The following is a 27,016-nucleotide window of genomic DNA, read 5'->3' as shown; positions in this document are numbered from 1 at the left end:
AACCATGGTGCAAGAAGCATGAGCACACTGTGGACTATTATTAAGCTGCCTGATTTAGTTCATAGCATAGTGCTGCTCTGAATGTTAAACATAAATGGATGCACAGATGCTTTGTCAAATCCATTTGGGAGATGACAACACTGACCATCCATAAAACCTAATACCGGACAGAGGATGAGATATGTGGAATCTGTGGTCAAGCAAGGATATTTTCAGAGACAAACTATTCCAATATAGCAATAGATTTTCAGCCTCTGCAGTTCCAGAGGTCAATGTAAAAATGCAGGTCTCATTTTTCTGCAACAAATTGAAAATACTGTAAGATTTCTCTTCTATACACTGTAACCCTTTACTGTAAATTTACAGCAAATTTCTTACAGAATTGTACTGTATTTACATAATACAGTATAAGGCTGTATAATTTACAGAGCAGCTGTAAACATACGGCACATTTCTGTTTTCCTCCCGATAAATTCGTAATACAGTATCAGACTGTAAATGCATTGCATTGTGGGATTGATTTTATTCGCGCTCAAATTCAGATGAGACATGACGCCAACTGATGTGCCAACTGTGCGAGTTTTTGTGAATTTGTAATTAAGCTTTTTGTTTCGTGTGAGCTTCGTTTCTTGTGAGCTTTTGTGTGCGTCTTTCAAATATTGCCTGTGACGCAGCAGAAACGGTTAACGTCACATGAAGTTCATGAAGACGGGAGGAAGCGTCGGTCATGCATCTGTGAGCAAAAGTGGAGTTTAGAGCTTGAGAAGACTGTTCAATTGACTGATACGGTAAGCCAATCTATTTTTATTTATTTATTACATTCGGTTTTCTACATTAAGTTACACGAATAGTTTGATTTTGCGAACGTGGTTTTCTAACGCGAAAAAAACACTCCTTCTTTACCAAGTACGTTAACTTAACTTCGACATTTCACACAGCCAGCATACCATTTCATTTGCATGACCTGCTTATATAATTTATATAAAATAATAATCGCGAAAATAAAAATCACTCGTTCCACCGAGTGATTTACCATGTCATTTATATTATCTCCTTTTTTTTCGTTTCAGGTTTAATAATCTGATGAAAAATCCAGTGCTAAAGTAAATGGTTTAGTAGTGTCTAGTCCACGTGCAAAAATGCCATGGTGTCAGTTCTGCGATTGTACTTTTGAATCGTTGTCAGCATTTTGCCAGCACATGAAAATCCATAGTCATGTTCCAAATAACGTTTTCAAATGTGGTATTCCGGATTGCTCCAGAACATTTAAAAAGTTCACTGCTTTCAAAGCTCACATATTTAGGGATCACAAAGACAGGCCCTCAAAGTCATCTGTTGAGCAGTTAGGAATTGATGCCTTAGTGTGTGATATTGGAACATGTCAAGAAAAGTGCAGTGATTTGAAAAACTTTGTTTTACACTTGAAAAATCATATCAAAGAAGGCACCAGAGTGCCATGTCCATTTACATGCAATAAACAATTTTCTGTAGCGTCTACATTGACTTCACATTTATCCAGAAAACATCGAAACTCTTCAGCAGAAAGTTTGCGTCATAGTATACTGCAGTCAAATGTTTCAGTACAGATGCCGCATGGTGAGGCATCTAACATGGCCGAACTCTCACATCCACAGTCTGAATTGTTTGATTGTGGTGATGGCATAGAGCAGTTGGAGAATGTACTTTTGCCAGATAATGCAGATGAATCTCTTTTTTTGAAAAACATGGCTCTGTTTTATCTCAAGTTACAGGCAAAGCATATTCTCCCATCATCTGTGATTCAGTCGGTAATTGAGGGGATGCAAGACATCCATGATATTAGCCAGTCTCATTTGCTACTCAAGCTAGGGGAAAAATTGATTGCACTTGGTATTTCTGAAAATGATATAAAGAGTGTTTTGGATGTCTTGCAAACTGATGATCTTTTTCGGAGGTCTATTATTAATACACTTAGCACTGATAAGAGAAGAAAGTCTTTTTATAAAGACAATTTTAAGTTTGTGGATCCTGTCCCAGTCTGTCTTGGTCAAAATGAATCTGGCAAGGAAAGCTTTGCTCAATACATTCCTATTAAGAAAAGCTTAGAAGCACTGTTCTGCTGTAAATCAGTGATAGAACAACATAATAATTCACGATCTGAAGTCAGAGCCAAAGATATCCTCTCTGATGTATGGGATGGCAACAATATTGATGAAAATATGCTGTTCAAAACTGATAAAGATTCATTAGCTTTAATCTTGTATGAAGATGCTTTTGAAGTTGCCAATCCACTTGGTTCTGGTAAGAAAAAGCACAAAATTCTTGCCGTTTACATGACACTTGCAAACCTGCTGCCTCACTGTAGGTCAGGCATTGACCCTATGCAGCTAGTTCTGCTGTGTAGGGAACAAGATTTTAGATTTTTTGGACAAAATTTGGTCTTTGCAACTCTGGTAAAAGACCTTAAAGACCTGGAGGAAAATGGTGTTGAGTTAGCGGATGGAAAGGTGCACAAAGGTACATTGTGTGCCATAGCTGGCGATAACCTTGGATCACATTACATTGGTGGCTTTGTTGAGAATTTCAGTAAAAGTAAAAACTTTTGCAGATACTGTGAAATTGACCGCCAAACATTTAACTCAGCTCCCCTAACAAAGGCATTAACAAGAACTGTGGAGTCGTATGAGCAAAATCTTAAGGATTTGGATGCTGATCAAACTGAAATTGCAATTGGTGTCAAATGTAATTCTCCCTTTAATGACCTGAAATATTTTCACGTTTGCCAGCCAGGATAGACTCCCTGTCTTGGACACAATCTTTTTGAAGGTGTTGTGTCATTTGACCTTGCTTTGTATATCGATCATCTTGTGAATCAGGAGAAACGGTTCACATACACTGAACTAAATCATCGTATTAACCAGTTTAAGTATCTTGGGAATGATGCGCGTGATAAACCAGTTGAGATGACTCCTGGTACTGGGAAATTAAGTGGACATGCAGTTCAGAATTGGTGCTTTCTCCGGCTTTTACCTCTTTTGGTTGGGGAAAAGATTGTCAGTCCAACTGAAAATGAGGTATGGCAGTTAGTACTTCAACTCCGACAGATAGCAGAGCTCATCTGTGCTCCTTCCATTAATATTGGTCAGATTGCATATTTATCAGTGCTAATAGAGGAGTATATTGAGACTCGAAAGGTGGTTTTTCCAAATCATCCCCTTAAGCCAAAGCACCACTACCTGTGTCATTATCCTGAGCTCACTGGTCGTTTTGGTCCACTTATTCGCCTCTGGACACTACGCTTTGAAAGTAAGCACTCATACTTTAAACAGTGTGCGAGAAAATTGCACAACTTCAAGAATTTGAGTGCTACATTGGCAGAAAGACATCAACTTCTTCAGGCTTACCTACATGCTGGAAGCCCTTTCCCTGAAAATGTTGTGGCAGAGAGGGGAATAGAGTTTCATGTTAATGACTACAATGATGACATTCAAGGATCTGTTGCTGGTCTTAACTTTCAGCCAGGGAATACAGTAGCATGTAATGAAGTGACCGTAAAGGGAACACTTTATAAAAAAAACATGCATGTTGTTTTGCAGAAGAATGATGAGGGAATTGTGTTTGGGAACATTCATTTAATTATTGTACATGACAATTGCGATGTGTATTTTGTCACAAAGAAAAGTCAGTCTTTTTGTCTTATAGACCAGGGAGTTCATTGCTTGAAACCACAAGATCAAGGCTACCTATGCATAAATCAAGACAGTCTACTGGATTACTATCCTCTGCCTGAGTATTCATTGTGTGGCTTGTCAGTAATTGTTCTCCATCATTCCTTCCCAATTTTAGAATAATGTCTGGAATGAAAGAAGTCCTGAAAGATGCTGTACTGTTGGTGTTGCCAAGCCTATCTCCAGATGTAACCAACCAGCTTGTTGAGAAGCTCATGGACCAAGGTGTTGAAGGCTTGGATGATTTGGTTTATGTAAAAGAAGATGACATTTTGGAGTTTATAAGACCTATCCAATGCAGAAAACTTCTTAGTTCATGGAAAAATAAAGGTAAAGATAAGGTTGATGTAAAAAAAAAACACAAATATAGTATATGGAAATTTAAAGGATTTATTCACCCAAAAATGGAAACCTTGTCATTAATTACTCACTCTCAAGCTATTCCAAACAAGCAAGACAATCTTTCATCTTCACTACACAAATGAAGATCTTTTTGATGAAATTGAAGAACTTTTGTCACTCCATAGATATTAGATTAATGGATGTTACATCAGGGGTGTAACATCTATTTTATGAAGCAACATGAGTGTGTTGTTTCCCCCCCTAAAAATCTTTATTTTCTACAACATTATCTCCAAGGCATGTTCACTAAAGCCCCATAATGCATGCCATGCTGTGTTGACATGAGAGCAGACATTGTTGTGTGAACACACATTTTAGATTATTATTTTGTAAATATTATTTTGTAAATAAACAAACCACTTCTAACATTAAAGATAAACCACTGGAGTCATATAGATTACTGTCTATAGATTACTCATATAGACAGTATACTCAACTGACAGTGGAAGTTGAGTATACTGTCTATAAAGGGACAGAAGTCTCTTGGATTTTATCAGGAATATCTTCATTTATGTACCAAAGTAAACAAAAGTCTTTCTGGTTTGGAATGACGTGAGGGTGAGAAATGAATGACAGAATGTTAAATTTGTTTGTGTGAACTATCCCTTTTATCCTTTAAAATGCATTCTAGTACTGTTTATTATGTAAGTTGATACAATAACTGATTATTTATATATATATATAAACAGAACATCAGAACTGCACAGTCGTACTGCCACCTGCTGAGGTTCTCCCCTCGGTTCCCCCCGAAACAAACACTACTCTTGGTTCACCTCCATCAAGCTCCTCAAGGCCAACATCAAGCAGTTTAGCATCAGCCAGTGTCACACATTCATGGACTGAAAATTTCCAAGTTCCCTGGAGCTTAATGCCAGACGGTATAAAGAGTGCTGTTGAGAATGGACAGAGACCTTCTCCTTCTGATCGAAGACAAATGATTAGAATCCTTGCTGATGAAATGAGAAAACATGACAAAAACCCCACCAGATCACAGTGTCTTACTGTTAGTCGCAAAATAGTGAGCCAGTATCCAAAGTCTTTTGCTGACATGTTGGGTGACAAGCAGGTTGGGGGTGGATATGAATCTGTTCTTTCACAGCTGAAAGTACGCATCGAGCACCTGAATCGAACAAATACACTAAGTCATCATAGGATCCAAAGAAGTGACACCGGAACTACTAGAAAACGAAGTTCCACTGACTCGTATGGTTGTACAAGATGGCAGCCGGATCTTCCACCTAGGGAAACTTATGACAGTCTTGAAGTGAAACGTCAGAAGATGGAGGAGATGCATCTTCATGAAGGAATCTCTGGAGCAGAGAGAGGAGACGTTTGCAAGCTCATGGAGGAAACCTATTGGCTTCAGCGTCACATGATCAATGCAACCCCATCCCCTACAATTGCAGATATCAAAACTAAATGGCCATATCTTTTCACACAGAGGCATATATATGGACATTTTGAACAGCTTACTGACAAAAAAGTGCTCAGATGTTTGGAATTGTCTATTCAGGAGTGTGGACAAATCATAATTGAATTTTTCAAAAGCAAACCAACCAATGATGACATTCGAAGCATTCTCTCCAGAGGTGAAAATGATGTGGATGCCATGGTCATACAACTACTCCTTGCACACTTCAAAGAGAAGTTAGATGGTGTTTTCCTTCAAGCAGATGTAAGTAGAGATTATTCAACCAATCTAATTTATCTATAATCTCTTTTATGGATTGGTCTGTTGATCATGGTTGTACTGTCTTTTTTTTTAAATTTGTTTCAGGAATTTGCAACTCCATCTGATGTCCAGCATTCTCTTAATTTGCCAGAGAGTCCACGCCTTATATTTCTTGGTATGTTAACATTAAAGTCGTTTAACCTTATAAAGTGAAGAGCAAGTCATCATTTACTTGCCCCACTGCAAAAAAATGTTTTAATTAACTTCTATTTATTTATTTTTTTGTTCCCAAGTGTCTTTTCATTTTTTTCTTTTTTGCATGAAGAAGAATTTACTAGACAAGTAAAAAAAAATATTGTTTTCCGGAATGTTTTTGCAAAAAAATAAAATAAAAAAGGTTTAAGAAAACAATTTTAAGAAAAAAAAAAAAAAAACATAATTTTTACTTGTCTAGTTTATTATTCTTGATGTAAGAACTTATAGTTATTTGTCTGGAAACTAGACCAAATAGTAACTAAGAAAATAATTTTTTTGCATTGGGGTGTTGTTCCAATATAGTATTACATTTTCAGGAAGAGAGTGGTGATGGTATGAGAAATATAAAAACAGATTTTAATTGGCAACATATGTATGGAAGAATCAACTGTGTTCAGCAAAATTGTGTGGTTGTGAAGTCCAGCTAACTAACCCTAATATTACTTTCATTTAACCAGGGAAAACTATTCCTCTAAATAGGAAATTGCACATATAAATTAAATTATAGTATTACTGTATTGATGAACCCTACCCAAAAGCACTATTAAGGCAGAATGAAATGGTGTATCCTGTGAACAGAGTACTTTTAACAGTTATGTAGAATTATGAATAGACAACTACATAGAACCAAATTGGAACCCACAATAGTATTATTACTTTTTCATTCAGATTTTTATTTTTATTAAAGGTCAATCTCTGAGCAACCAGCGCTGGATGTTGAGTTTGGAGGGTCAAGTTGTGTGTGAAGGAGCACAGCCCAACTTCATCACTGGACTGGCAGCGCTGTTTGCCTCCTTCTATAACTTCAATTTACAGTACCAGGAAGAGGCAGCATGCACCCTTGAGTTTGTTCAGAGGTAAGTCATTGGCATATTTGAAATATATGTTTTAGACTCAATTGTCACTAACCTTTGTCTTGACAGTATTTGTTAAGGACTTCATTTTTTTTTCATAAATGTTTTGTACAGCTGACTACTGCGAATAACAATATGGACCTGGTTTCACACACTGCAAAACATGCTTTTCTTACGTAGTGTTTTTGTCTTGTTTCCAGTCTCAAAAAAAAAAAAAACTTAATTTGGAGTAATTCCCTTGGAAAACAAGACGTTATATCTTATCTAATTTTACGTATCTAGTAAATGCATCTAGATTTAGGATTTTATTTTGATATTTGGACAGGGAACCAGACAAAAAGAAAAGCATTTTTTGCAGTGCAGACAGGGCTTAGCTTGAAGGGTTAGTTCACCCAAATGGCAAAATTATGTCATTGATAACTCACCCTCATGTCGTTCCAAACTAGTAAGACCTTCATTTATCTTTGGAACACAGTTTAAGATATTTTAGATTTAGTCCGAGAGCTCTCAGTCCCTCCATTGAAGCTGTGTGTACGGTATACTGTCCATGTCCAGAAAGGTAAGAAAAACATCATCAAAGTAGTCCATGTGACATCAGATATTTTGAAGCATCGAAAATACAATTTGCTCCAAAAATAACAACACTTACGACTTTATTCAGCATTGTCTTCTCTTCCGGGTCTGTTGTGAGTGCGTTCACAACACTGCAGTGATGCTGCTGACGTGTTATCTTTGTTATTGGGCACACCAGAAAACACGTCAGCAGCTTCGTGAGAGCGCTTACAACAGAACTGGAAGAGAAGACCATTTTAAATAAAGTCGTAATTGTTGTTTTTTTTTTTTTGGACCAAAATGTATTTTTTATGCTTTATAACTGACCCTCTGATGTCACATGGACTACTTTGATGATGTTTTTCTTACCTTTCTGGACATGGACAGTAGACCGTACACACAACTTCAATGGAGGGACTGAGAGCTCTCGGACTAAATCTAAAATATCTTAAACTGTGTTCCTACGGGTTTGGAATGACATAAGGGTGAGTCATATATGACATATTTTTTATATTTCGGTGAACTGACCCTTTAAGCCAGGTCTAGGCCTTAGTAAAATAAGGGTATTTAAAGGGATGGTTCAGAGTAAAATCAACCTAGGGTCATTTTCACCATGATATTGAGCCAAACGCCCTGATTCAGTACCTGATGAGGGGATTATATTGTTAATAAGCTGGGTGAATAGTGGTTAAATCTCTCTCTCTCTCTCTCTCTCTCTCTCTCTCTCTCTCTCTCTGTGTGTGTGTGTGTGTGTGTGTGTGTGTGTGTGTGTGTGTGTGTGTGTATATATATATATATATTAGGGGTGTAACGATACGCGTATTCGTATTGAACCGTTCGGTACGACGCTTTCGGTTCGGTACGCGGTACGCATTATGTATACCGAACAGTTCGTTGGAGTAATTAATTATATTTGAAAAAAAAAAAAAAGAGAGAGAGAGAGAGAAATATAATGATATGCGTTCAACAAGGTAGCCCAATAACCCAAACAACGTAACAGGCAACGCCCCTGACACTCCCGAAGAAGAAAAAAACACCATCTTATATGTTTATGTTAGGCTACTCAGCAGGCGCTCGCTCACTCAGTACGCGCTGAAGGCTCGTTGCAAAATAGCCAATGCGTTTAACAGACTAGAAATGAGAAGATCCTCCAATAACCAACAGGTCTGGTGTTTGGGTGCACTTTGGATTCCCTTTAAGCTATAATGGTGATGGCAAGAGAGTGGTGGATAAAAAAACAACGGTATGTCGCATCTGCAACATGACAGGGTACACCAGCGGGAATAAAAATAAAAAAAAAAAAAAAAAACACCAGCGGGAATATCTGGGATATATGCGTCAGTACTATCTGGGAAAAGACGAAAAAAAGGAGAAACATGCACGCAGCAAACTATCCCTGCAGCATTTAGAAACTATAGCTTACAGGGAATCCAACCCAAACACCAGACCTGTTGGTTATTTTAGGATCTTATATTTCTGGTCTGTTAAATGCATTAGACATTTTGCAACGAGCCTTCAGCGCGTGCTGAGTGAGCGAGCGCCTTAGGGGCCGTTCACATATCGCTCCTAAAAACGCATGGAAAACGCTAAGCGCGTCTTTCTCCTCCTTTCCAAAGCGCTCGGGCAGAAGCGCTCATGAGGCGTCTGTCTTTGCTAAGCAACAATGACGTGCTCTCTCCATGAGACGCGGAAATTTCAGCGAAGGATAAATGGATTTGCAGCTCTAAAAATCGCTTGCAGTAGCTCTGCTACTGAATTTATTTCAAAATTGCAATCCATATACAACTATGATCAGCTGATCCTTCATCTTGGCTGAGCTCTCAACGTTGTTACGGGAAAGGATGAAGCTGATTGGTTAGTTCTTGTCACATGACCCGCGGTGCGCTTGCGGCATTCTGAAAAGTTGAGATGTTTTTACATTTTGCTGTATCTAAAACGTATCGAACCGAACCGAACCGAACCGTGACATCAGTGTATCGTATCGAACCGAACCGTGAATTTTGTGAACCGTTACACCCCTAATATATATATATATATATATATATATATATATATATATACGCACAGTCTATAATATCTCATTGTGTTTTTTTTCCTCTTTTCTGCATTTTAGACGCTTTGTTGACATCAATCCTGAACGTGGATCAAAAGCAAAAAAAGGAAAAGTGACTTCAAAGAAAACTGGCCAAGTCGTGCAAAAAAAGAACGCAACTGTAAGCCCACCAGTTTCCTCACTTCTGCGAAAACTTGCAGACTTTGAATGGAACTTTGTTTAGAACCTGTCAGCAAGTACATTCAAAGTAATTAAGATTACTGCATTGTTAATTCCATTTATAAAAAAAACAACTGCCATTTCAGTCATTTTGAGGTTCTACTCTTTTTTTTTTTTTACTCTTTACATTTCTTAAAAAAAAAAAGGAAATTTGTTAAATGTCAACAAGATTACTATATTATAAAGTGTTGTGTTCAACTTACATTTTAAATGTAAAAAAAACAAACAAAAAAACCAGCTGGCATTTCAGCCAAATGTATATTAGACAATATGTCTGGTCGTTGCTTTTAAAATAAATGTTTTAAAACACAGATAATGTTGTTGGTTTCTATTTTCTTGTTTAAAGTTCAGAGTATAATGTTTTCCCTGTAAAATTATTATTTTTTTTTTTCTGTAGACAGGAAAATACAGTATGTGGATGGCAACTCACCTGCCAGTATTTTACTGTAAATTTACAGTAAAACTGTTTACAGAACTAGTACTATAAATTCTGTTTACAGTACTAGTTCTGTAAAAATACAGTATGTGGCTGGCAACCCAGCTGCCAGTATTTTACTGTAAATTTACAGTACAACGGTTTACAGAACTAGTACTGTAAATTGTTTACAGTACTAGTTCTGTAAAAATACGGTATGTGGCTGGCAACCCAGCTCCCAGTATTTTACTGTAAATTTACAGTACAACGGTTTACAGAACTAGTACTGTAAATTATGTTTACAGTACTAGTTCTGTAAAAATACAGTATGTGGCTGGCAACCCAGCTGCCAGTATTTTACTGTAAATTTACAGTGAAAAGTTTTACAGTGATATTGAGATTTAGGCCAACTGAATTCTAACACACACACACACACACTCATACCTCCTCCTACCCACACACACTCCAATGTTAATAAGAGCCTCATTAAATCTCATTATGAGGAAATTGGAGCTAATCCCAATGCTTGCTACACTGTTGCTATGGAAATCAATTATCTTTACATTTCTACTCTATTACTGCTGTTTTTACCAAACAGTACATAGATACAAATTAGTGCTTAAATAATGTACTTATATGGAAAGTACTTTATACCAGGGATACAAATACAGTAAAAAAAAAAAAAAATACTTTTTATTATTAAGCATTAACCTTTTTAGATTTTTATTTAAATATATTTTTAAAAGTAATTTTTCTTCTGAAATCATTGTAATATTCTTCAGAAATCATTCTAATATGCTGATTTGATGATCAATATTTTTTATCAATGTTGAAAACAGTTGTGCTGCTTAATATTTTTGTGGAATCTGTGACATTTGTTTTCAGTACACTTTGCAATATAGAAAGTTCAACTGAACACTATTGATTTGAAATATAAATATTTTGTATACGTGGACGTTTGGCCCTCTTAGGCAAAGAAAACGTTTCCTTTAAATTGTGAATGCATTATTTAGAGAAACCTAACAATGGTCACTTTCCTTATAGCAAAAGTGACCAAGCTTACTCATGCAAAAACTCGATATAGATATAGATATACATAGTATAAATAGATACAGTATATAGACACACACACATGTATGTAGAGTATACTTATAATCTTTAGCAAGCTGTTAAAGTGAATTATTATTTCAAAATCTGCAAAAAAAACTAAGTGTAACAGAATAATAGATTCTTCACATAATTATAGAGACATTAAACTAACAGTGTGTGAAAGTACATGCCTTTCTATGAAAGGTTTTGTTGGTTTAAAAGGTGCATAAGGGGTTGCTTTGTCTTTATTACCTCTCCGTAAGTGATGGTGTTATTGTAAATTCTCATCTCGGGATAGACATGCTCGAGGTACCAGCGAAAGTTCCTGCAGTTCATTTTCTTCCTCAGCGCTACACGCTCTGACACGTCTCCAAAATCTACTCCTGGGTTCTGGAACAACAGAAAGAGACTGTGAGTTTTCATTTGGCAGGCGCTGTTTTATGCAAAACATTTAAATACACTAATTACAGGAGCAGCTCCTCTGGGATTCTGAGTGAAAAAAAAAAAAATCACAAGTCACTTCTATCTAGTATATACATTTTTCTACTAACTTTTTTTTTTTTTTTTTTTTTTATAAATATATAACAGTTATAGCAAAAATTCTAAAAAGTTTAATCAACTACCCCAAATGTTTCCATGCTAAAAAATAAATGGTGTTATCAGCCCAATAATTGTATAAGTTTTTATTAATTGTATTAATTATTATTTTATTAATTTAATGGGATCACCGTTCAAGTTGTTTATAGCTCATAAACAAAAGAGCTCTAATCTGTCTGAAAATTGTCAGGGAGAACAGGAGGAGTGCGTGTTTGCAGTTATGTCAGTCATGGGAGACTGCAATTGTTCTTTCATTAGGAGTCACTAACATGCTAATCATCTGTTTAATTACCAGCACTAGCGAGTGGGCTCACGTAAGCATGGAGAAGTGCTCAGTGGATTGAAGCAAAGAACTTCTAATGGTATTCGGAAAAACATGCTCAGAATCTAAAACGAAGTCTCTGATGCTCAGTGGTAGTACTAAGGAGTATGGTTGCCAACCATTCTGTAAAAAAAAAAAAATTGTCCCGTTTTTTAGGAAACAGAACTATGTTCAATCCATACAGAATACAGTTTGTTCCTTATTTTGGAGGCTTACACCCAAACAAAATGCTTCAGTATTTATTCACATTTTTCACTGGTTTTGTTTCTCTGTTAACTAAAATATCTACAATGCAAATCACTTACAATGGAAGCCTGTTCAACTTGAAATATTAATATACAGTCAAAATTCTCTAATGTTATAATGTGTCTATGTAGAACCTTAATTGTTATGTGTTCAGTGATGTGTAACAATTTATTACATTAAAATTAATTTATTTTTTACAACAGACGCAATGAAGTCATATGTCAGGAAGCAAAATCAAAGTGATTGTATTTCAAAAGCATTTTAGCACTTAATTCAGTCAAACAATAATTTTTTTATAGCTACAACCAAATTAGTAGTGTTTATACTGAGAAAAAAAAATGGTTTTATTAATATTATAATTTTTATTTTTTTACAGTGCAGCGCATTCCAGTTAATTATATATATATATATACACACCGACGAACAAATGCAGCATTGTTTTAGCCACTGCATGAGCAGAACTTCATTGTAAATTTCCAGTTTTATATATGGTTACTGTCACAGTACGTTATCTAGGAAGCACGCAGGAGGCATGAGTAAGTGAAAACAATCCTCTTTAATCCATGGAACACAGGGTACATCAACACTGGGGATGACAGGAAACAGACCAACTTAACAAGCACAACCAACAAACACAGAACGCAAAAAAAGCTAAGACTTTAATTACTTGGGACAATAAAAAAATACAGGTGCCAGGAATCATAATTAAACTAAACAAGGACAGGAAAAAGACCATATAAGGAAAACCAGGAACAAAGACAGGGGCAAAACAGGTGACGGTAGAGGCGATGGAACTAGTAGCCTAGGTGGAGCCGCTGGGTCTACGGGCCGAAGTAGAGTACGGGCCTAAGAGGCTGGATGCAAGAGAGAGATGCTCCAGCCATGGCGATGATGGAGGATGGCAGACCTGCAGCGCTTGCAGGGTATTGATGTTTGGCTGAGGGAGAGCATAGTGGCTGATCAGAGCCCACTCCTGGCTGGACTGGGGAACAGGAGCCCCCTCAGGGCTGGACGGACCAGAAGGGACTAAGGACAGAAGATAGGGGACAAGTCGACTTCCAGCTAAGTTTCCCAGTCTGTTAAGTCCCCTTTTAAGTCCAGCAGTCCCAAATGTATAATCAACTCACCCTTAGTCGTGGTGCAGTGGGCGGAGTTTCACTACGTGCTCCAACTGTCAGCAGCTTGCTCCCTCATGGTGGGTGTGGTCGCAGGCTCTCGCACCTGGTCTAATGGGATGAGCTCCACTTCCAGGGCGATCCTCCGCTCAGCCGCTCAGCTTTGCAATGGCTCATTTATCGCGGCGGGAATTGGCTCTCCATCATCAGTGGGCTAGGACTGATGCTCTGCACCATGGGGAGATAGTGGCCTGGGGACTGGGTCTGGAGTGGATCCGGCAAGATCATCCTCGAGACCAACGGTGAAAGGAGATCCGTTTCTCACCAGTATCCACTCCACAAAGGCGGCAAAATTATCCAGAGGGCCATCTTCGGACAACGGTGAACTGCATGCAAGTTTTAGGCTTGCGTTGTAGAACACGCAGAGCACGTCGTCCAGGTAGCTGGTGTAATGTGCTACCTCCAGGAATGACCCTCGAGAGATCTTTTCCCCCTTCTCCTGTATTTAGAGCGGGCGGGGGGATCCATAAGAGAAACTTCAGAAACAAAAAACACTATACAAAAAAGAAAAACGGTTTAGATCGGCTCCTCTCTCACAGTATGCTAGGAATAGTATCTAGGAAGTATCTAGGAAGCAGGCAGGGGGCATAAGTTAAACTAAACGAGGACAGGAAAAAGACCATATAATGAAAACCAGGAACAAAGACGGGCAAATCACAACAAAACAGGTCCATGATCCTGACAGTTACTTTTGATAAGAAACAATGTCTCATATTTCAAATGATGTCCTTATTTTCAGGAAGTTCAAACAATAAATGCAACTTTGGTGCTCTTTGATATGGCGCGACAAATCACTGTACAAATGCCTCTGTTCAAACAACAGCATGATCATCCCTTTTATCTTTTTACATCTCATGCCTCCCGTAATCGCTCAATCAGTAGATTAGTGTGCTATAAATGAAGTTGAGAGAAGAGCATTTCGCAAAATTCATATTTTATATACTCAATATATTTTACTTTACCTTTTAGTGTTTATTTAAAGAAAGTTAATAAAAAAAATTATAAACTGTTTAGTTTTTCTCCTGCTGTAATGAAAATGTACAGAACTGTGACATCAAAGCTTAGGTGTATACTGAACCGTTTGTTTGTGTACTGTTACATCCAAGTTATGTATATATACAGTACAGACCACAATTTTTGGACACATCTTCTCATTCAAAGAGTTATCTTTATTTTCATGACTATGAAAATTGTAGAGTCAGACTGAAGGCATCAAGGGCTATTTGAGCAAGAAGGAGAGTGATGGGGTGCTGCGCCAGATGACCTGGCCTCCACAGTCACCGGACCTGAACCCAATCCAGATGGTTTAGGGGTGAGCTGGACCGCAGACAGAAGGCAAAAGGGCCAACAAGTGCTAAGCATCTCTCGGGGAACTCCTTCAAGACTGTTGGAAGACCATTTCAGGTGACTACCTCTTGAAGCTCATCAAGAGAATACCAAGAGTGTGCAAAGCAGTAATCAAAGCAAAAAGTGGCTACTTTGAAGAACCTATAATATGACATATTTTCAGTTATTTCACACTTTTTTTGTTATGTATATAATTCCATATATAATTCCACACGTGTTAATTCATAGTTTTGATGCCTTCATTGTGAATCTACAATTTTCATAGTCATGAAAATAAAGAAAACTCTTTGAATGAGAAGGTGTGTCCAAACTTTTGGTCTGTATTGTATTGTGTGTGTATATTATATATATATATATATATATATATATATATAAACTTAATTTTAAACCTATTAACATAATATTTCTTAATAATACCAGCTCGTGAATAACATCTTTTTCTGATCATAACATAATCTTTCAATAAACACACATTGTTCGAAAAAAAGATGTCTGAGATAACTACTCTATTAATTTCTTGCCAGTATTTAAGGAAATTTGTAGTACAGAAGAAATCACTTTATTTTCTGTATAAATCTGCAGTTTGAAAATGCAACAGTACCACTGACAGCGTAAAAGACTACTTTTGCAGTTATGTCACTGCTTTCTTTTATAAGTAAACATCACTATATTTACTGAGTACTGAACACCAGTTACAGGCACAGAGAGGGTATGTTTGTAATAGAATGTGTGTAACTGAACACTACTGCTTTATGAACTTGTTTTCTTTTTTTAAATTGTTAGGAGATATACTTTTTCAGTGGGGAAATATCTCATTCCATGTATTGACCAAGGCCATTCCTGAAACACTTCAGTGCAATTAAACCTTTTAATAACTTAAGTGCTGGCTCTGGTTGAATTATCCTTTCAATACTCTGCTATTCCTTTCAGGAAGAAACTCTTATATTTACATATCAAAATTCTTAAAATTAAATGCATATTTCATTAATTATAATACTACATAATGCAAGATACAAGAGTGCCCTTCATTAATCAACTCAAACTAACATACAGCATAATGTATTTACAGCATATCTGTGTGAAACTCAGCATCACTTACTGCAAAAACAATGACTTGCATTTATTGTGTGCTGAGGATGACATTAAAACGGACTCTGACAAGTTGGCAAACTTAATCTACAACCTCATTCTGTGTGTTGTGCTTTTGGTGAGCGTGATTGCTAAAATTTTCACTCACATTCATGGGGATATTCCAGGCCATGTAGACATGGGACTTAAACTCATCCATCCAAACTTCTGCTGCCCGCAACGCATTCCGCTTGGCGTAGTAGTCAATGTCATTGTTGTACGGTTTCTTTGTGCGTTCAATGTGAGCTACTCTGGCACACGGAAGAACCTCCATACTGCCGCCACACTGCCACACCTGCAGACAGAAAAAGTAAACAATTAAAATCATTTTTTTTTTTATTATAATAATATTATATATATATATATATATATATATATATATATATATATATATATATATATATATATATATATATATATTATAATAATTAATATTCTAGAATTCCGTTTTTTTTTTCACAATTTTTTTTTAGACGTAAACACAAAATTCTCATGGACGGCCCAATACCGGACCCCACTCATCCTGCTCCTTTGCCAGATTGCAGGCAGCGGGCGGTTTGAGAGTGTCAACAAAGGCCCCAATCATGCACCCTCTGCCAACCTGTGGAACCAGGTTAGCCTTGCACCCCACACTCACACCCCTCTCCGGCTCTCTCACAAGCCGCCCAAGTTGGGTCCCTGTGTTCCTCCTCGCTGCTCCACTGCAGGTACGGCTGTGGTTACGCTTGTACGGTTTCTAGGCACCTGGTTATTGCTACCCAGCCTGTCTCACTAGCTTCTGGGGACCATCAGCCTATGCTATGCTTTCAGTTCGACTGGGTGTTCTCCCAAGTTCAACAGCATCCACTTCACTACAGTGAAGGTGTCCGATGCTCCTGTTCTGCGGGCAGAGATCGCAGTCCTACTGGTGAAGGATGCGATAGAGCTGGTCCCTCCAGACAATATGAGGATGGGGTTTTACAGCCCTTACTTCCTTGTACCCAAGAAAGGCGGTGAGTTATTGCCAATCTTGGATCTGTTAGATTTTGAACCAGGCCCTTAACCAGCATCTTCGGGTGCGTCAGTCCCGAGACTGGTTTGCATCGATTAACCTGAAGGATGCGTACTTTCATGTGTTGATCCTGCCTCGCCACAGACAATTTCTGTGGTTTGCGTTCGAAGGACGAGCATATCAATACAAGGTCTCCCACGGAGGTGGCTCTTGCTCCCCTCAGAGAGCAAGGTGTTCGCATCCTCAACTATCTAGACGATTGGCTTATACTAGTACATTCTCGGGATCAGTTGTGCGAGCACAGGGACCTGGTGCTCCAACACCTCAGCCTGTTGGGCCTTCGGGACAACTGGGAAAAGAGCTAACCTCTCACCAAAGAAGAGGATCTCTCCTCTCGGTATGGAGTTGGACTCGGTCGAACAGACAGCATGCCTCACAGAGGAAAGTGCGCGGTCAGTTCTAGCTGGTGACTCCATCCCAGATGGTCCAGCTGATTTGGAGTCATATCAGAGCTGATTTCAGAGAAATCAGAGAATCATGTGTGTATAGTCCTTGGTAAAGCCTTAGAGCTCATGTTTCCAAGGCAGACTGTCACTCACGTGACGTTGAGAGTGACCGACTGAAAGGGAATGTCTCGGTTACATATGGCGACCCTAGTTCCCTGAAGGAGGGAACAGAGACCTCACATACTGTCGCCATGGTTGCTTTAGCACCACTGAGACCCTTGGTCACCGGCACAGCTCCTCAGCAAAAACCTGGTATGCATTGCACCTGCTGCCTTATTATACTCACGCTGTGATCAGCTAACCTGACTATGTCAAACTTCGTACTTCTGTTCAATTTCAGTTCGCTTCTGTACTCAGTCTGAGATAGAAAACTATCTCCCAGATTTCCTCTGGCTCCAAAACAACCGTCCAACCAAGGAACAGAGGGTAAGTTGAGAGCCGTGACGTAGACGCTAAGCGCCGAAGAGTGTTTGTTTCAAATTTTGAATGGAGGTGATGTTGTGGCCCTACTCCCAAGCCCCGATAGGTTTTGGGAAAAGTTTAATTTATCAACTGTTACCAATCGTCAGTGAGAAATTGGCAAGGCCAAAGTCTGGCAAGACGATAAATTGTGATAATGAACTGCTATGTTCCTTCCGGTATTTTGTTTTTCGCAGCATTTTTTTTTTTTTTCCTGTTGCAAAAACAAGTGCAAGAGCAAAAAGAGCAAAACTGATCCTGGTGCCCATCATTGAATAATAAAGTAGTTAAATGTGATTTGACCTCTATTTTTATGCATATGTTTGCTTATTTCATGCAATGCTGACTGTCCTGACTGAGAGCAAGCATAACGACAAATGATGTCCAAATTTGAAAAAAGAACAGTCATCTAAAATTCTCCTCCAAACATCAGATTGAGCAAAAAATTAACTGCTTTTTATTTAGGGCGCCTCAACTTGCCCGCTGAGGTTTGCCTCCTTCATAATAGAAAGTGTATGAGCTTGCTTGATACAGCAATTAAGTGTTAAAGGCCATTAGTTTGTGCTGAGATGAGAGAAACAGGGCATGATGAATGTGTGGAAGAACAAGTGCAAATATGTTCTTCCCCTGAGACCCACCAGTCACACTATTATGCTGACTCTACGTGTCTGCCTCCACATCATAGAAATATATAAAAAAGGCAGTAAATGTATGCCATTATAAATTAGAGCCAGCCTGCTGCTGGAGTGATGACAGGGGCTTGAGAAAGTTCAAGGAAACATTACTGAAACTGCTTTGCTGTAGGAGCACTGATACAGAAGGTCTACTGACCTGAAAAGCTGGAGTCTTTCAAATTAACATAATGTAAAATAATAATTAGCTATTAACATTACAGGTGGATAGCTTGGAAAAAACTGTGTATTATGCTTGTGTTTTGAAATAGAAATATGTAGGAGAACAACAATAGCAGAGATGCTAGACTTTAAAGGACGACATTCTAAATTTTTCAGCCAAAGATTCTTGCACCACAAACAGTGATGATTCAGTTTAACATAAGAATGTTCTACCCTCACTATGGCCCTTAGAATTAAACATGCTGTTCCTCGCTGTTCCATGCTGTTTTTATGAGTTCTACATGTAAATGTCCTACGTTGTTCAAACCTTCAGGGTCAGTAAAATTTATTTAGTTTTTTTAATGAATTAATTATAATTATTTTGAAAGAATGAATGCTTTTATTCAGCAAGGGCAAATTAAATTAATCCAAAGTGACAGTAAAGAAACATTTTTACAAAAAAATTCTAGTTAAATGGAATTCTTTAAACTGGAAAAAGTTCAAGGTTTAAAAAAAGAAAATTCAGAACAGCTGTTATGCACAGGAATTGTAAATACTATAATAAAATTGTATTAATATTTTACAGTACTACTTTTTTAATGCATATTTGTTCAAATAAATGTAGCTTCTTTCATAAACATAAAAAAAAAAAATACTGACCCAAAACTATATAATGGCAGTTACCAAGCCCACTTCACGCTTTTAACAGTATACTATAATATACTATAATATGAATAGAAAACACACACACCAAAAAAAAAAAAAAAAATATATATATATATATATATATATATATACAATTATATTTAGCTTAAAAAAAAAAAAAACTATTCAGACAGAATACAGTGCTACTTCTGCATGCTGAATTCTGCAACCAAATGATGGACACTAGACACTAGAACTAACTGAAGGCCAAATTAATATTTTACATCAAAAGAAGCTAGACAAATGCTCAAAGAAAATAATGAAAAACATGGAACACCTATAATTAATCAGGAGGGGAATTAGGATCAATTCAATAATCAATTCAAAATACATAAAATTATAAAGATGGACTTGAACCGCATTGTTCATCTGTGGTAGATTTAGGCTTGAGTGCTACTAGCAGAAGTGTACTGCCTCTCTTTTGCACACCTTCACTTTGAGAGTTAGTGGTCCTCTGTCTTCCTCTAACCATGACATTAATGGAACTAGCTATGCATTCACTGACTTTCATTAGCTGTGAAAATACTTTCAGCTACAGCTCCACTGATCCATAGTGCAACCTTGGTGTAAAATATCAATCTCAGAGTAGTAGAGTTCTGTTATGGTCTCAGTGCCAGACGACATGCTGTAGATCTACCTTTTTTCTTGCTCTCTCACTCTACTGTGAATACTCCATTGTGTGCTTTGTTCAAGCTCAATAAAAGCCTACTTTCAGTCACGGAGCAGACAAAAGACAACAAATTAACTTGTTTGCCCTCAGTGTTTGGATTAAAGTTGAGTAAAGAGACTGCCCACTCTCTGAGAAGGAAGTTAAAAATCCTGCATTAAACACCACAATGCTAGCTAGTGTAACCAAAGGTAATTAAAACGCTGTAACTTATCGCACACATCACTTTACATGATTATAAGGAACAAAGCTGAGATAAAAAACCCATGGCATCAGAATGAGAGTAAGCATTGAAGCTATCTATATGCTAATGTACTACTAAATGTTGACTTAATGAACTGGTAGCACATTTATTTATTTTATTCAAATAAAATGCTCTTTAGTATAAGAATTCTGCAATACCTTTAAATAAAGACCACCTGGCTCTGAATAGCAACAGCTAATCATGGTTCCCTTTCGATACTTCACTCGTACTGCATCTGCTTAAAGACGTTATGGGAATTTTTTTTTATCTTGAACTAAAGCCTTATTCAATCACGGAGTGAATCTGCACAGAACCTATGGCTACGAAGCACAGAATGGGCGGGGCCTCTGACTATACAAGCGGGTGCTTCGCCATTGGATTCTGATTTCTTCTCCTTCAGCGACGACGACTTCGCTGATCTCCATTGACATACCTCGCAAGCGGAATGTGACTGCTGATTTCCCGCTGCAGAACATCGCTTTCCCTGAATCTGAATCTGTCTTCTCTGTGCTCACTTCTCGAGCCCTCCCGTTCTCTCCCTCCCACGAGCCTGTGATGAAAAACAGCGGGGCAAAAGAGTGCAGCACCAGGATGAGAGTGAGCTTACGTCGGCTCAGCCATGCCTACCTCACTCTCTCCGCCCAGAGAGATTTCCCCCTTCCACTTTACGTGGCCTGATCAGTGTCCCTCTGCTGCCGCAAGCAACCTGATCTTGTTTGCTGGGAGTGACAAAGAGATGCTAGATGATATCATGTCTCCAGAAGCTTCAGAGCAGAGGAGTTTTTGGGCTCACCGGACCCGACACCCTCTACGCCATCTGAGCCCAGCTCGAGAAACCATCCCAGAGCCATCTGCACAGAGCCGTCCGCCATAAGGCCTCTCACCAGAGATCCTTCACCTTCTACACAGAGTTCCATGACGAGCTGACCAAGTCATGGTGTGCTCCCTACTCAGAACGCCTCAGCACTTCTTTCTCTTCAGTTCTTACCTCGCTCGACGATGCCAAGGAAAAAGGATATGAGTGTCAGCTGCAGCTGGAAATGTCTGTGGCTGCGTATCTCTTCCCGCCCAAAGCTATTGGATGGAAGGCTAAGGCCACCCATCCGTCCAAGCCATGCCGGACCACTTCAATGCTTGCGGGTCATGCCTACTCGTCGGCTGGGCAGGCTGCCGCCACACTGAATTCCATGGCATTGTTCCAGGTCTTCCAGGTCATACTCCTCGATGCTGTTGATGCGTCGGGCCCGGACGCTGCAACACTCAGGGAGATGAGGAGTGCAATGGACCTGCCCCTGTGCACTACACAATGCAATGCCAAAGCCATAGGATTCTCGATGGCCAACCTGGTCGTGCTGGAGCACCACCTATGGCTTAACTCGACTGAAATCAAGGATGCCAACAAGGTGCCATTCCTGGATGCATAGCCCTCGACTGGCCCGACCTCCTCCTTTATGCTTTTCCCCTGATCGCTCTGATTCCCCAGGTAATCAGGCGGATCAGGGACCAGTAGCCCTGCTTTGGAAGAACTAGCATTGGTTGACCGAACGGTCACAAATGCTGACAGCGGCCACATGGCCCATCCCCTTGAGATGGAACCTACTTTTTCAGGTGGGCAGAACGATATGGCATCCACATCCAGAGCTGTGGGCCCTTATCTATCTATCTTTGTCCACTCGACGAGAGCCTGCAGGCCTTATGGAGTGCGTGCTAAATACTATTTCTCAGGCTACAGCCCCATCAACAAGATACATCTGTGCCTCCAAATGGTCGATGTTCTCCACTTGGTGTTTGAACCATGGTGAAGTCCCCTCAGTCTGTGAAGTATAAGTGATATTGTCATTCCTGCAAGAGCTGTTGGATAAGGGTCGATCCCCCTTCACGCTCATGGTCTCACGTCACACGTCACTATAGCAGGCCAGTTAGTAGGGAAAAATTACCTTGTTGTGCGTTTTATGAGAGGGACCAGAAGGTTTAATCCACCACGCCCCTTCACTGTCCCTTCATGGGACCTTCCTACTGTATTAAGAGCCTTAAAGGGTTACCCTTCTGAGCTGCTACAACCTGTCAGCTTAAAGGCCCTGTCGCTAAAGTCTGCTCTGCTTCAAGCACTAGCATCAGTAAAGCACATGGGTGACTTACAGGCACTCTCCGTAAGCCCTAGTTGCCTGGAATCAGGGCTTAATGACTCTAAGGTCTAAGGTGTATCTGTTATGACCAATTAGGGCACTGAGAGCCTACACTGAACACTCCGCACCATTTAGGCAATCGGAGCAGCTCATTGTCTGCTTTGGTGGCCATGCGAAAGGGCTTTTGATCTCAAAGCAAAGGCTTTCTAAGTAGATTGTGGATGCTATTCAGCTAGCCTACTCTTCCATGGGTCTGCAATATCCCATTGGAGTAAAAGACCAGTCGACTAGAGGGGTCTCCTCGTCCTAGAAATGGTCTAGCAGCGTGACCATTACAAAAATTTGTGTGTCAGCTGGCTGGGCTTTGCCATCCACATTCAATAGATTTTATATTTACATTTAGATGTCCCTGCATTGCATGCAAGGGTGCTTTCTGTATGAGGTCACATTTCTGATACTTAGAGTTTCAGTGCACTTTGGCCAATCTTTGCCTAAGGCATTGGAAACTCTGCTTGTGTACTCTCGACCCCCTTGGTGCTGTGGCTGTGCAAGCCAGGTTAGACATAACCTCACTGGCTACGTTTACATACACCCAAATAATCTGTTTGTAATCGGATTGACAGCTCAATCAGACTCAAAAACATTTATATAAACACTTTAATCGATCCGATTGAGCTCGATCCAAATTAAATTTCAATCGAATTGAAGGGGGTGGTTTATTCTTCTTCTAATACGATTGAGCATGCATTTAAACACTCGATCAGACTGAACCATGAAACTGAAAGGACTGCGCATGTGCAATGATGCAGAAATAATGTAATGACGTATGACGCAGAAATAAAATAATGATGTATGACGCATGGAACGAGCGGCTCTTCCTTTTGAATAAAGTGTTGTATAAATGTGTGTTCTGTCATTATAAAACTCTAATTTCACTGTGAAGTGGAGCAGGACAGCCTTGTTTTGGATACTTTTTTTTGTGTGTGTGATAAATATGAGCAGCACAGCAAAGTGATTTATATGTTTATTTATCCATAAAGGTGTATATAATAATTCTGCTGTTGAATACAAATAAAGAAACCATGTAGGAGAGTGGTTATTATGTGCTAACAGTGAGAAACTTAATATTATCTATATGTCACTTTCACTTTTCACTTTCACTATTTGAGCAGTGTGCGCATGTCTAAAAAAATCTATTCTGATTTGAAGCTTGTGACATTTAAACGCACACATCAACAGGATCACTTTATTTAGCGTTCATTTAAACACTACAATCAGATTCATCAATCATAATGAATTCAGTCCGATTGAACCAAAAAGTGTGCATGTAAACGTAGCCACTGAGTTTATTCTGCAACCTGGTTGCTATTGTCATATCTTGGCCCTAGTTGTTATTTATTTATAAGAGTGTTTATTGTTTCATAAATAATGAAAAGCTGTTTCATAAAATAAAAGCTGCATTTGTTTGATCAAAAATACAGTAAAATGTTGAAAATCAGCATTCAGCTTAATATTTTTTAGAAACTGTGATTAACCTTTTCAGGATTCTTTGATGAATAGAAAGTTTTTTCATCCGTTTTCATCACTGCTGAATAACAGTAATATATATATATATATATATATAAATATATATATTTTTTATATATTTTTTTTTGTTATGTAATATAATGTACTTTATGTTTTGTTTGCTATATTACTTTGTCTGCAATCTAGTTTAATCAGGCATCTCCACAACCTGCAGTAGCTATCGGATCCTACTTCCAAGAATAGCAATTGTGCAAAATTGTGCAAAATTTGCTCATCACAGATTTTGTGGGTTAGTTTGCAGTTACACGATTTGTATAATTCCTTTAATGAACTTTGTGCTAAAACAATGCAAATATTGCATGCAAATTAATGCTGCTATCAGTGAGTGCAATTCATTCACTCCTCCCTCTTACTCTTAACTATGTTTGGCCAGTGTTAGACTGACATATTTTCTGTTGTTTTTAAAAAGTTACATCATCTCATCCTTTGAGACACATCCCAACCCTCTTGCTCCCTGAGCATTATATTCTGTCTCACTCTCTCCAGTTTTTCCTATGACAGGGAACAGACAAAGCTTTGCCATCTATTATTTTAATCACGTTAATTATACCAGACGTTTTTATGTGATGTACGGTTTAGATCAAGCACTGGCTAGTTTAATTGGACCCTCTTTCCTGTCTGTGCTTGAGTCATATTTCAATGATTAGTCACTATTGATAATCATTACAATGATAAAAATAGCAGTTAAAAGGCCATGACTTAATGCTGCCAAACTGGTGGATAGATAAAAGTGCCATGGTTATTCATACTGAGATTTAAAGAAGGCTCCTAAAAACGATTTTGACATCATGGGTCACTTTTACCTAAATAAATGCAATCATTTCATTAAAACTTTGGTATCAGCAATAACTTTTTAAGAACAGATTAGAAAAGATCTGCCTTCCCCACATGAAGGAGTAGAATAACAAAAAGGGTATCAAGCATCCACGTCACAGCTGGCCACCTTTCACACTATTTTCATTTCCGATTGTCTTCACGAGGCTTCTTTTATTTTCATTGCTTTAAAGCTATCAGGGTATTGGGCAGTATTGCTTGTTGTTTAAGACTTATATAATTGTTCAGTACATGTTTGTTAGTAGGCATGCTTTTTGGTTTAGGCTAATTGATTGACATTGCGACATGCTAGTACTTGGTTAAACTTCCCCAGGAACTCATGATATGTAAAAAATTGATAGCCTGAATGCACTGTAAGTCGCTTTGGATAAAAGCGTCTGCTAAATGCATAAATTTAATTTAATTTTTTTAATTTTAATAGGACAAGAAGAATAAATCTGGCAAGATGTGCCTAGCTTTTTCTACCGGACTATGAAAACGAAACCTTGAGCCTGAAAGCATCTTTCCAATGTGGGCAACTCGAATAGGATAATCGACTTTTCCATTGTGCCCTTCGGGGACAGTCTAAAAAAAAGCGTTTTAAGATTTCCAATTACATATTCATTTTCCCTTCTAGGACTCACAATCAGGATGAGATGCATGAGCAACATTTCTACCAGTGGGCTTTACTAAATGAATGATCATTTCCCCCTCAGCCATCGCTAACTGTGTTTGCCGGGAATCTTTAAACTGTTTGGATTGAGTTGCATGGTAATACAGTAGTTTTTGCAAAGACATGAAGAAGATAACAATGATATAAAGAAATGGAATCAGATAATGCCACATATTTATAACAATGTTGCATATTAAAGAAGCATACACAAGTCGACATTCAAATATGACTTCATTAGGAATTATTTGAGGTAAATGAAGATTTATATTTCCCATTTACGTGTTCAAAATACACAGTATATGTTTGCTCCTATTCACATTACATGTCTACATGTAATTCTGAGCCACTGGTAGGAAGGTGGCATGCTGTGGAGTTCTCGGAGCGTAGCAAGAAAAAATAATCTTGTCACGCAGAGCATGTGATGATATATAATGCAGTAGTGTTTGAAGGTTAATGTAAAGTTTAAGCTCAGGGACGTTAGATCTCATAAATCATGACTTGGCTTTAAACTGTCAGACAAATGCAAGCACGCTAAGGTCCAATTCTCTATTTAAAGGATTGCTAACTTTCTAAAGTCAAGGACCACCCAGTATGATGATCCGCTTGTGAGGATCTTATGTATAAAATATAAAGACAGCTGTACAGTTTTCAGTTTTAATGGTCATTTGTACCGTGAGGGAGAGGAAAAGGTGAAATCACAAAGACAAAAATGCTTGCAAAATAAAATAACAGTGTAAAAATTACAATGTACTGAAAACAAATGAATAAAATATTATGTTGAAACTAATATGCATTCACGGTGTCTGATTAATATATCATGATATTTAATAGCTACATTTGTTTGATAAGCTGTTATCTTAGTTTTTAAGAAGACTAACACCAACGCCAAGCCAAGAAGAAAAGAAGACCAGCCATCCAAATCCTTCCATTTTAACAAATTGTCAAAACTAGGTGCCTCAACTGAAGCAAACAATTAAAAGCTCTCTCAGTACACGTGTAAACCGATGGGTAGATACGGTACGGAGAGAAGATGTAGAGCAAGCACACACACATACATAGACACATCACATCCCCTGGAGAACCAGTCCACTGAAACAGCATGATCTGTGGGATGTATCAAAAACCTAATATGAGCCATAACAGAACCGAGCTCCGGCCCCCCAGAGCGCATCCATCTCTCAGCTCCTCTCTCTTCACAAAACACAGAAGAGGAGAGGTAAAATCAGTTCGTTCCAGATCTGCAGGGTGAGCTAAGCCTATGGAAATTAGAAAACTCAATTTTAGCTCAAAGGAGACAATTCAGATAGTACAGTGAGGGAAACATTGGAACAAACATCTCCTTGGCTCAGGTTTTTATGAGCTTTCTATAGCGTATTATT

At 38.4% G+C, this 27,016-nt stretch overlaps 2 protein-coding genes across 6 annotated transcripts in view; one reads left to right on the top strand and one right to left on the bottom strand.

Moving 5' to 3' along the window:
- galnt9 (polypeptide N-acetylgalactosaminyltransferase 9) overlaps positions 1-27,016 on the bottom strand; it is a 104,357-nt gene that overhangs the window by 4,588 nt on the left and 72,753 nt on the right. For all 3 annotated transcript variants that reach the window (XM_026244691.1, XM_026244688.1, XM_026244697.1), the window contains 2 exons: positions 16,143-16,328; positions 11,471-11,608 (listed from right to left, as the gene is read on the bottom strand). In XM_026244691.1, coding sequence (XP_026100476.1) covers positions 11,471-11,608; positions 16,143-16,328 — 324 coding nt within the window. The remainder of the gene's footprint in view (positions 1-11,470; positions 11,609-16,142; positions 16,329-27,016) is intronic.
- On the top strand, positions 968-9,777 carry LOC113071340 (uncharacterized). Of its 3 annotated transcripts, none has more exons than XR_003280080.1 (5): positions 968-4,037; positions 4,799-5,784; positions 5,887-5,956; positions 6,725-6,893; positions 9,556-9,626. XR_003280080.1 is itself a non-coding variant. In XM_026244710.1 (5 exons), the coding sequence occupies exons 1-5, from the start codon at positions 3,830-3,832 to the stop codon at positions 9,716-9,718; spliced, it is 1,596 nt and encodes a 531-aa protein (XP_026100495.1). In that variant the 5' UTR covers positions 969-3,829; the 3' UTR covers positions 9,719-9,777. The 3 variants fall into 3 exon arrangements, 1 of the variants encoding a protein (XP_026100495.1); XM_026244710.1 differs by having other exon boundaries at positions 969-4,037; positions 9,556-9,777; XR_003280082.1 differs by lacking the exons at positions 968-4,037; positions 4,799-5,784; positions 5,887-5,956 and adding an exon at positions 6,365-6,446.

This window comes from Carassius auratus, chromosome 5 (genome assembly GCF_003368295.1).
Source record: "Carassius auratus strain Wakin chromosome 5, ASM336829v1, whole genome shotgun sequence".
NCBI lineage: Eukaryota > Metazoa > Chordata > Actinopteri > Cypriniformes > Cyprinidae > Carassius > Carassius auratus.
The sequence above is the reverse complement of the archived record's forward strand: the minus strand, read 5'-3'. Positions and strand labels throughout refer to the sequence as shown.

Excerpts from the sequence above, each read along its gene's own strand:
- LOC113071340 (XM_026244710.1), top strand. The coding sequence starts at position 3,830 with ATGTCTGGAATGAAAGAAGTCCTGAAAGATGCTGTACTGTTGGTGTTG. Across the intron at positions 4,038-4,798 it reads TAGTTCATGGAAAAATAAAG|AACATCAGAACTGCACAGTC; the intron begins GTAAAGATAAGG and ends ATATATAAACAG. Across the intron at positions 6,894-9,555 it reads ACCCTTGAGTTTGTTCAGAG|ACGCTTTGTTGACATCAATC; the intron begins GTAAGTCATTGG and ends TCTGCATTTTAG.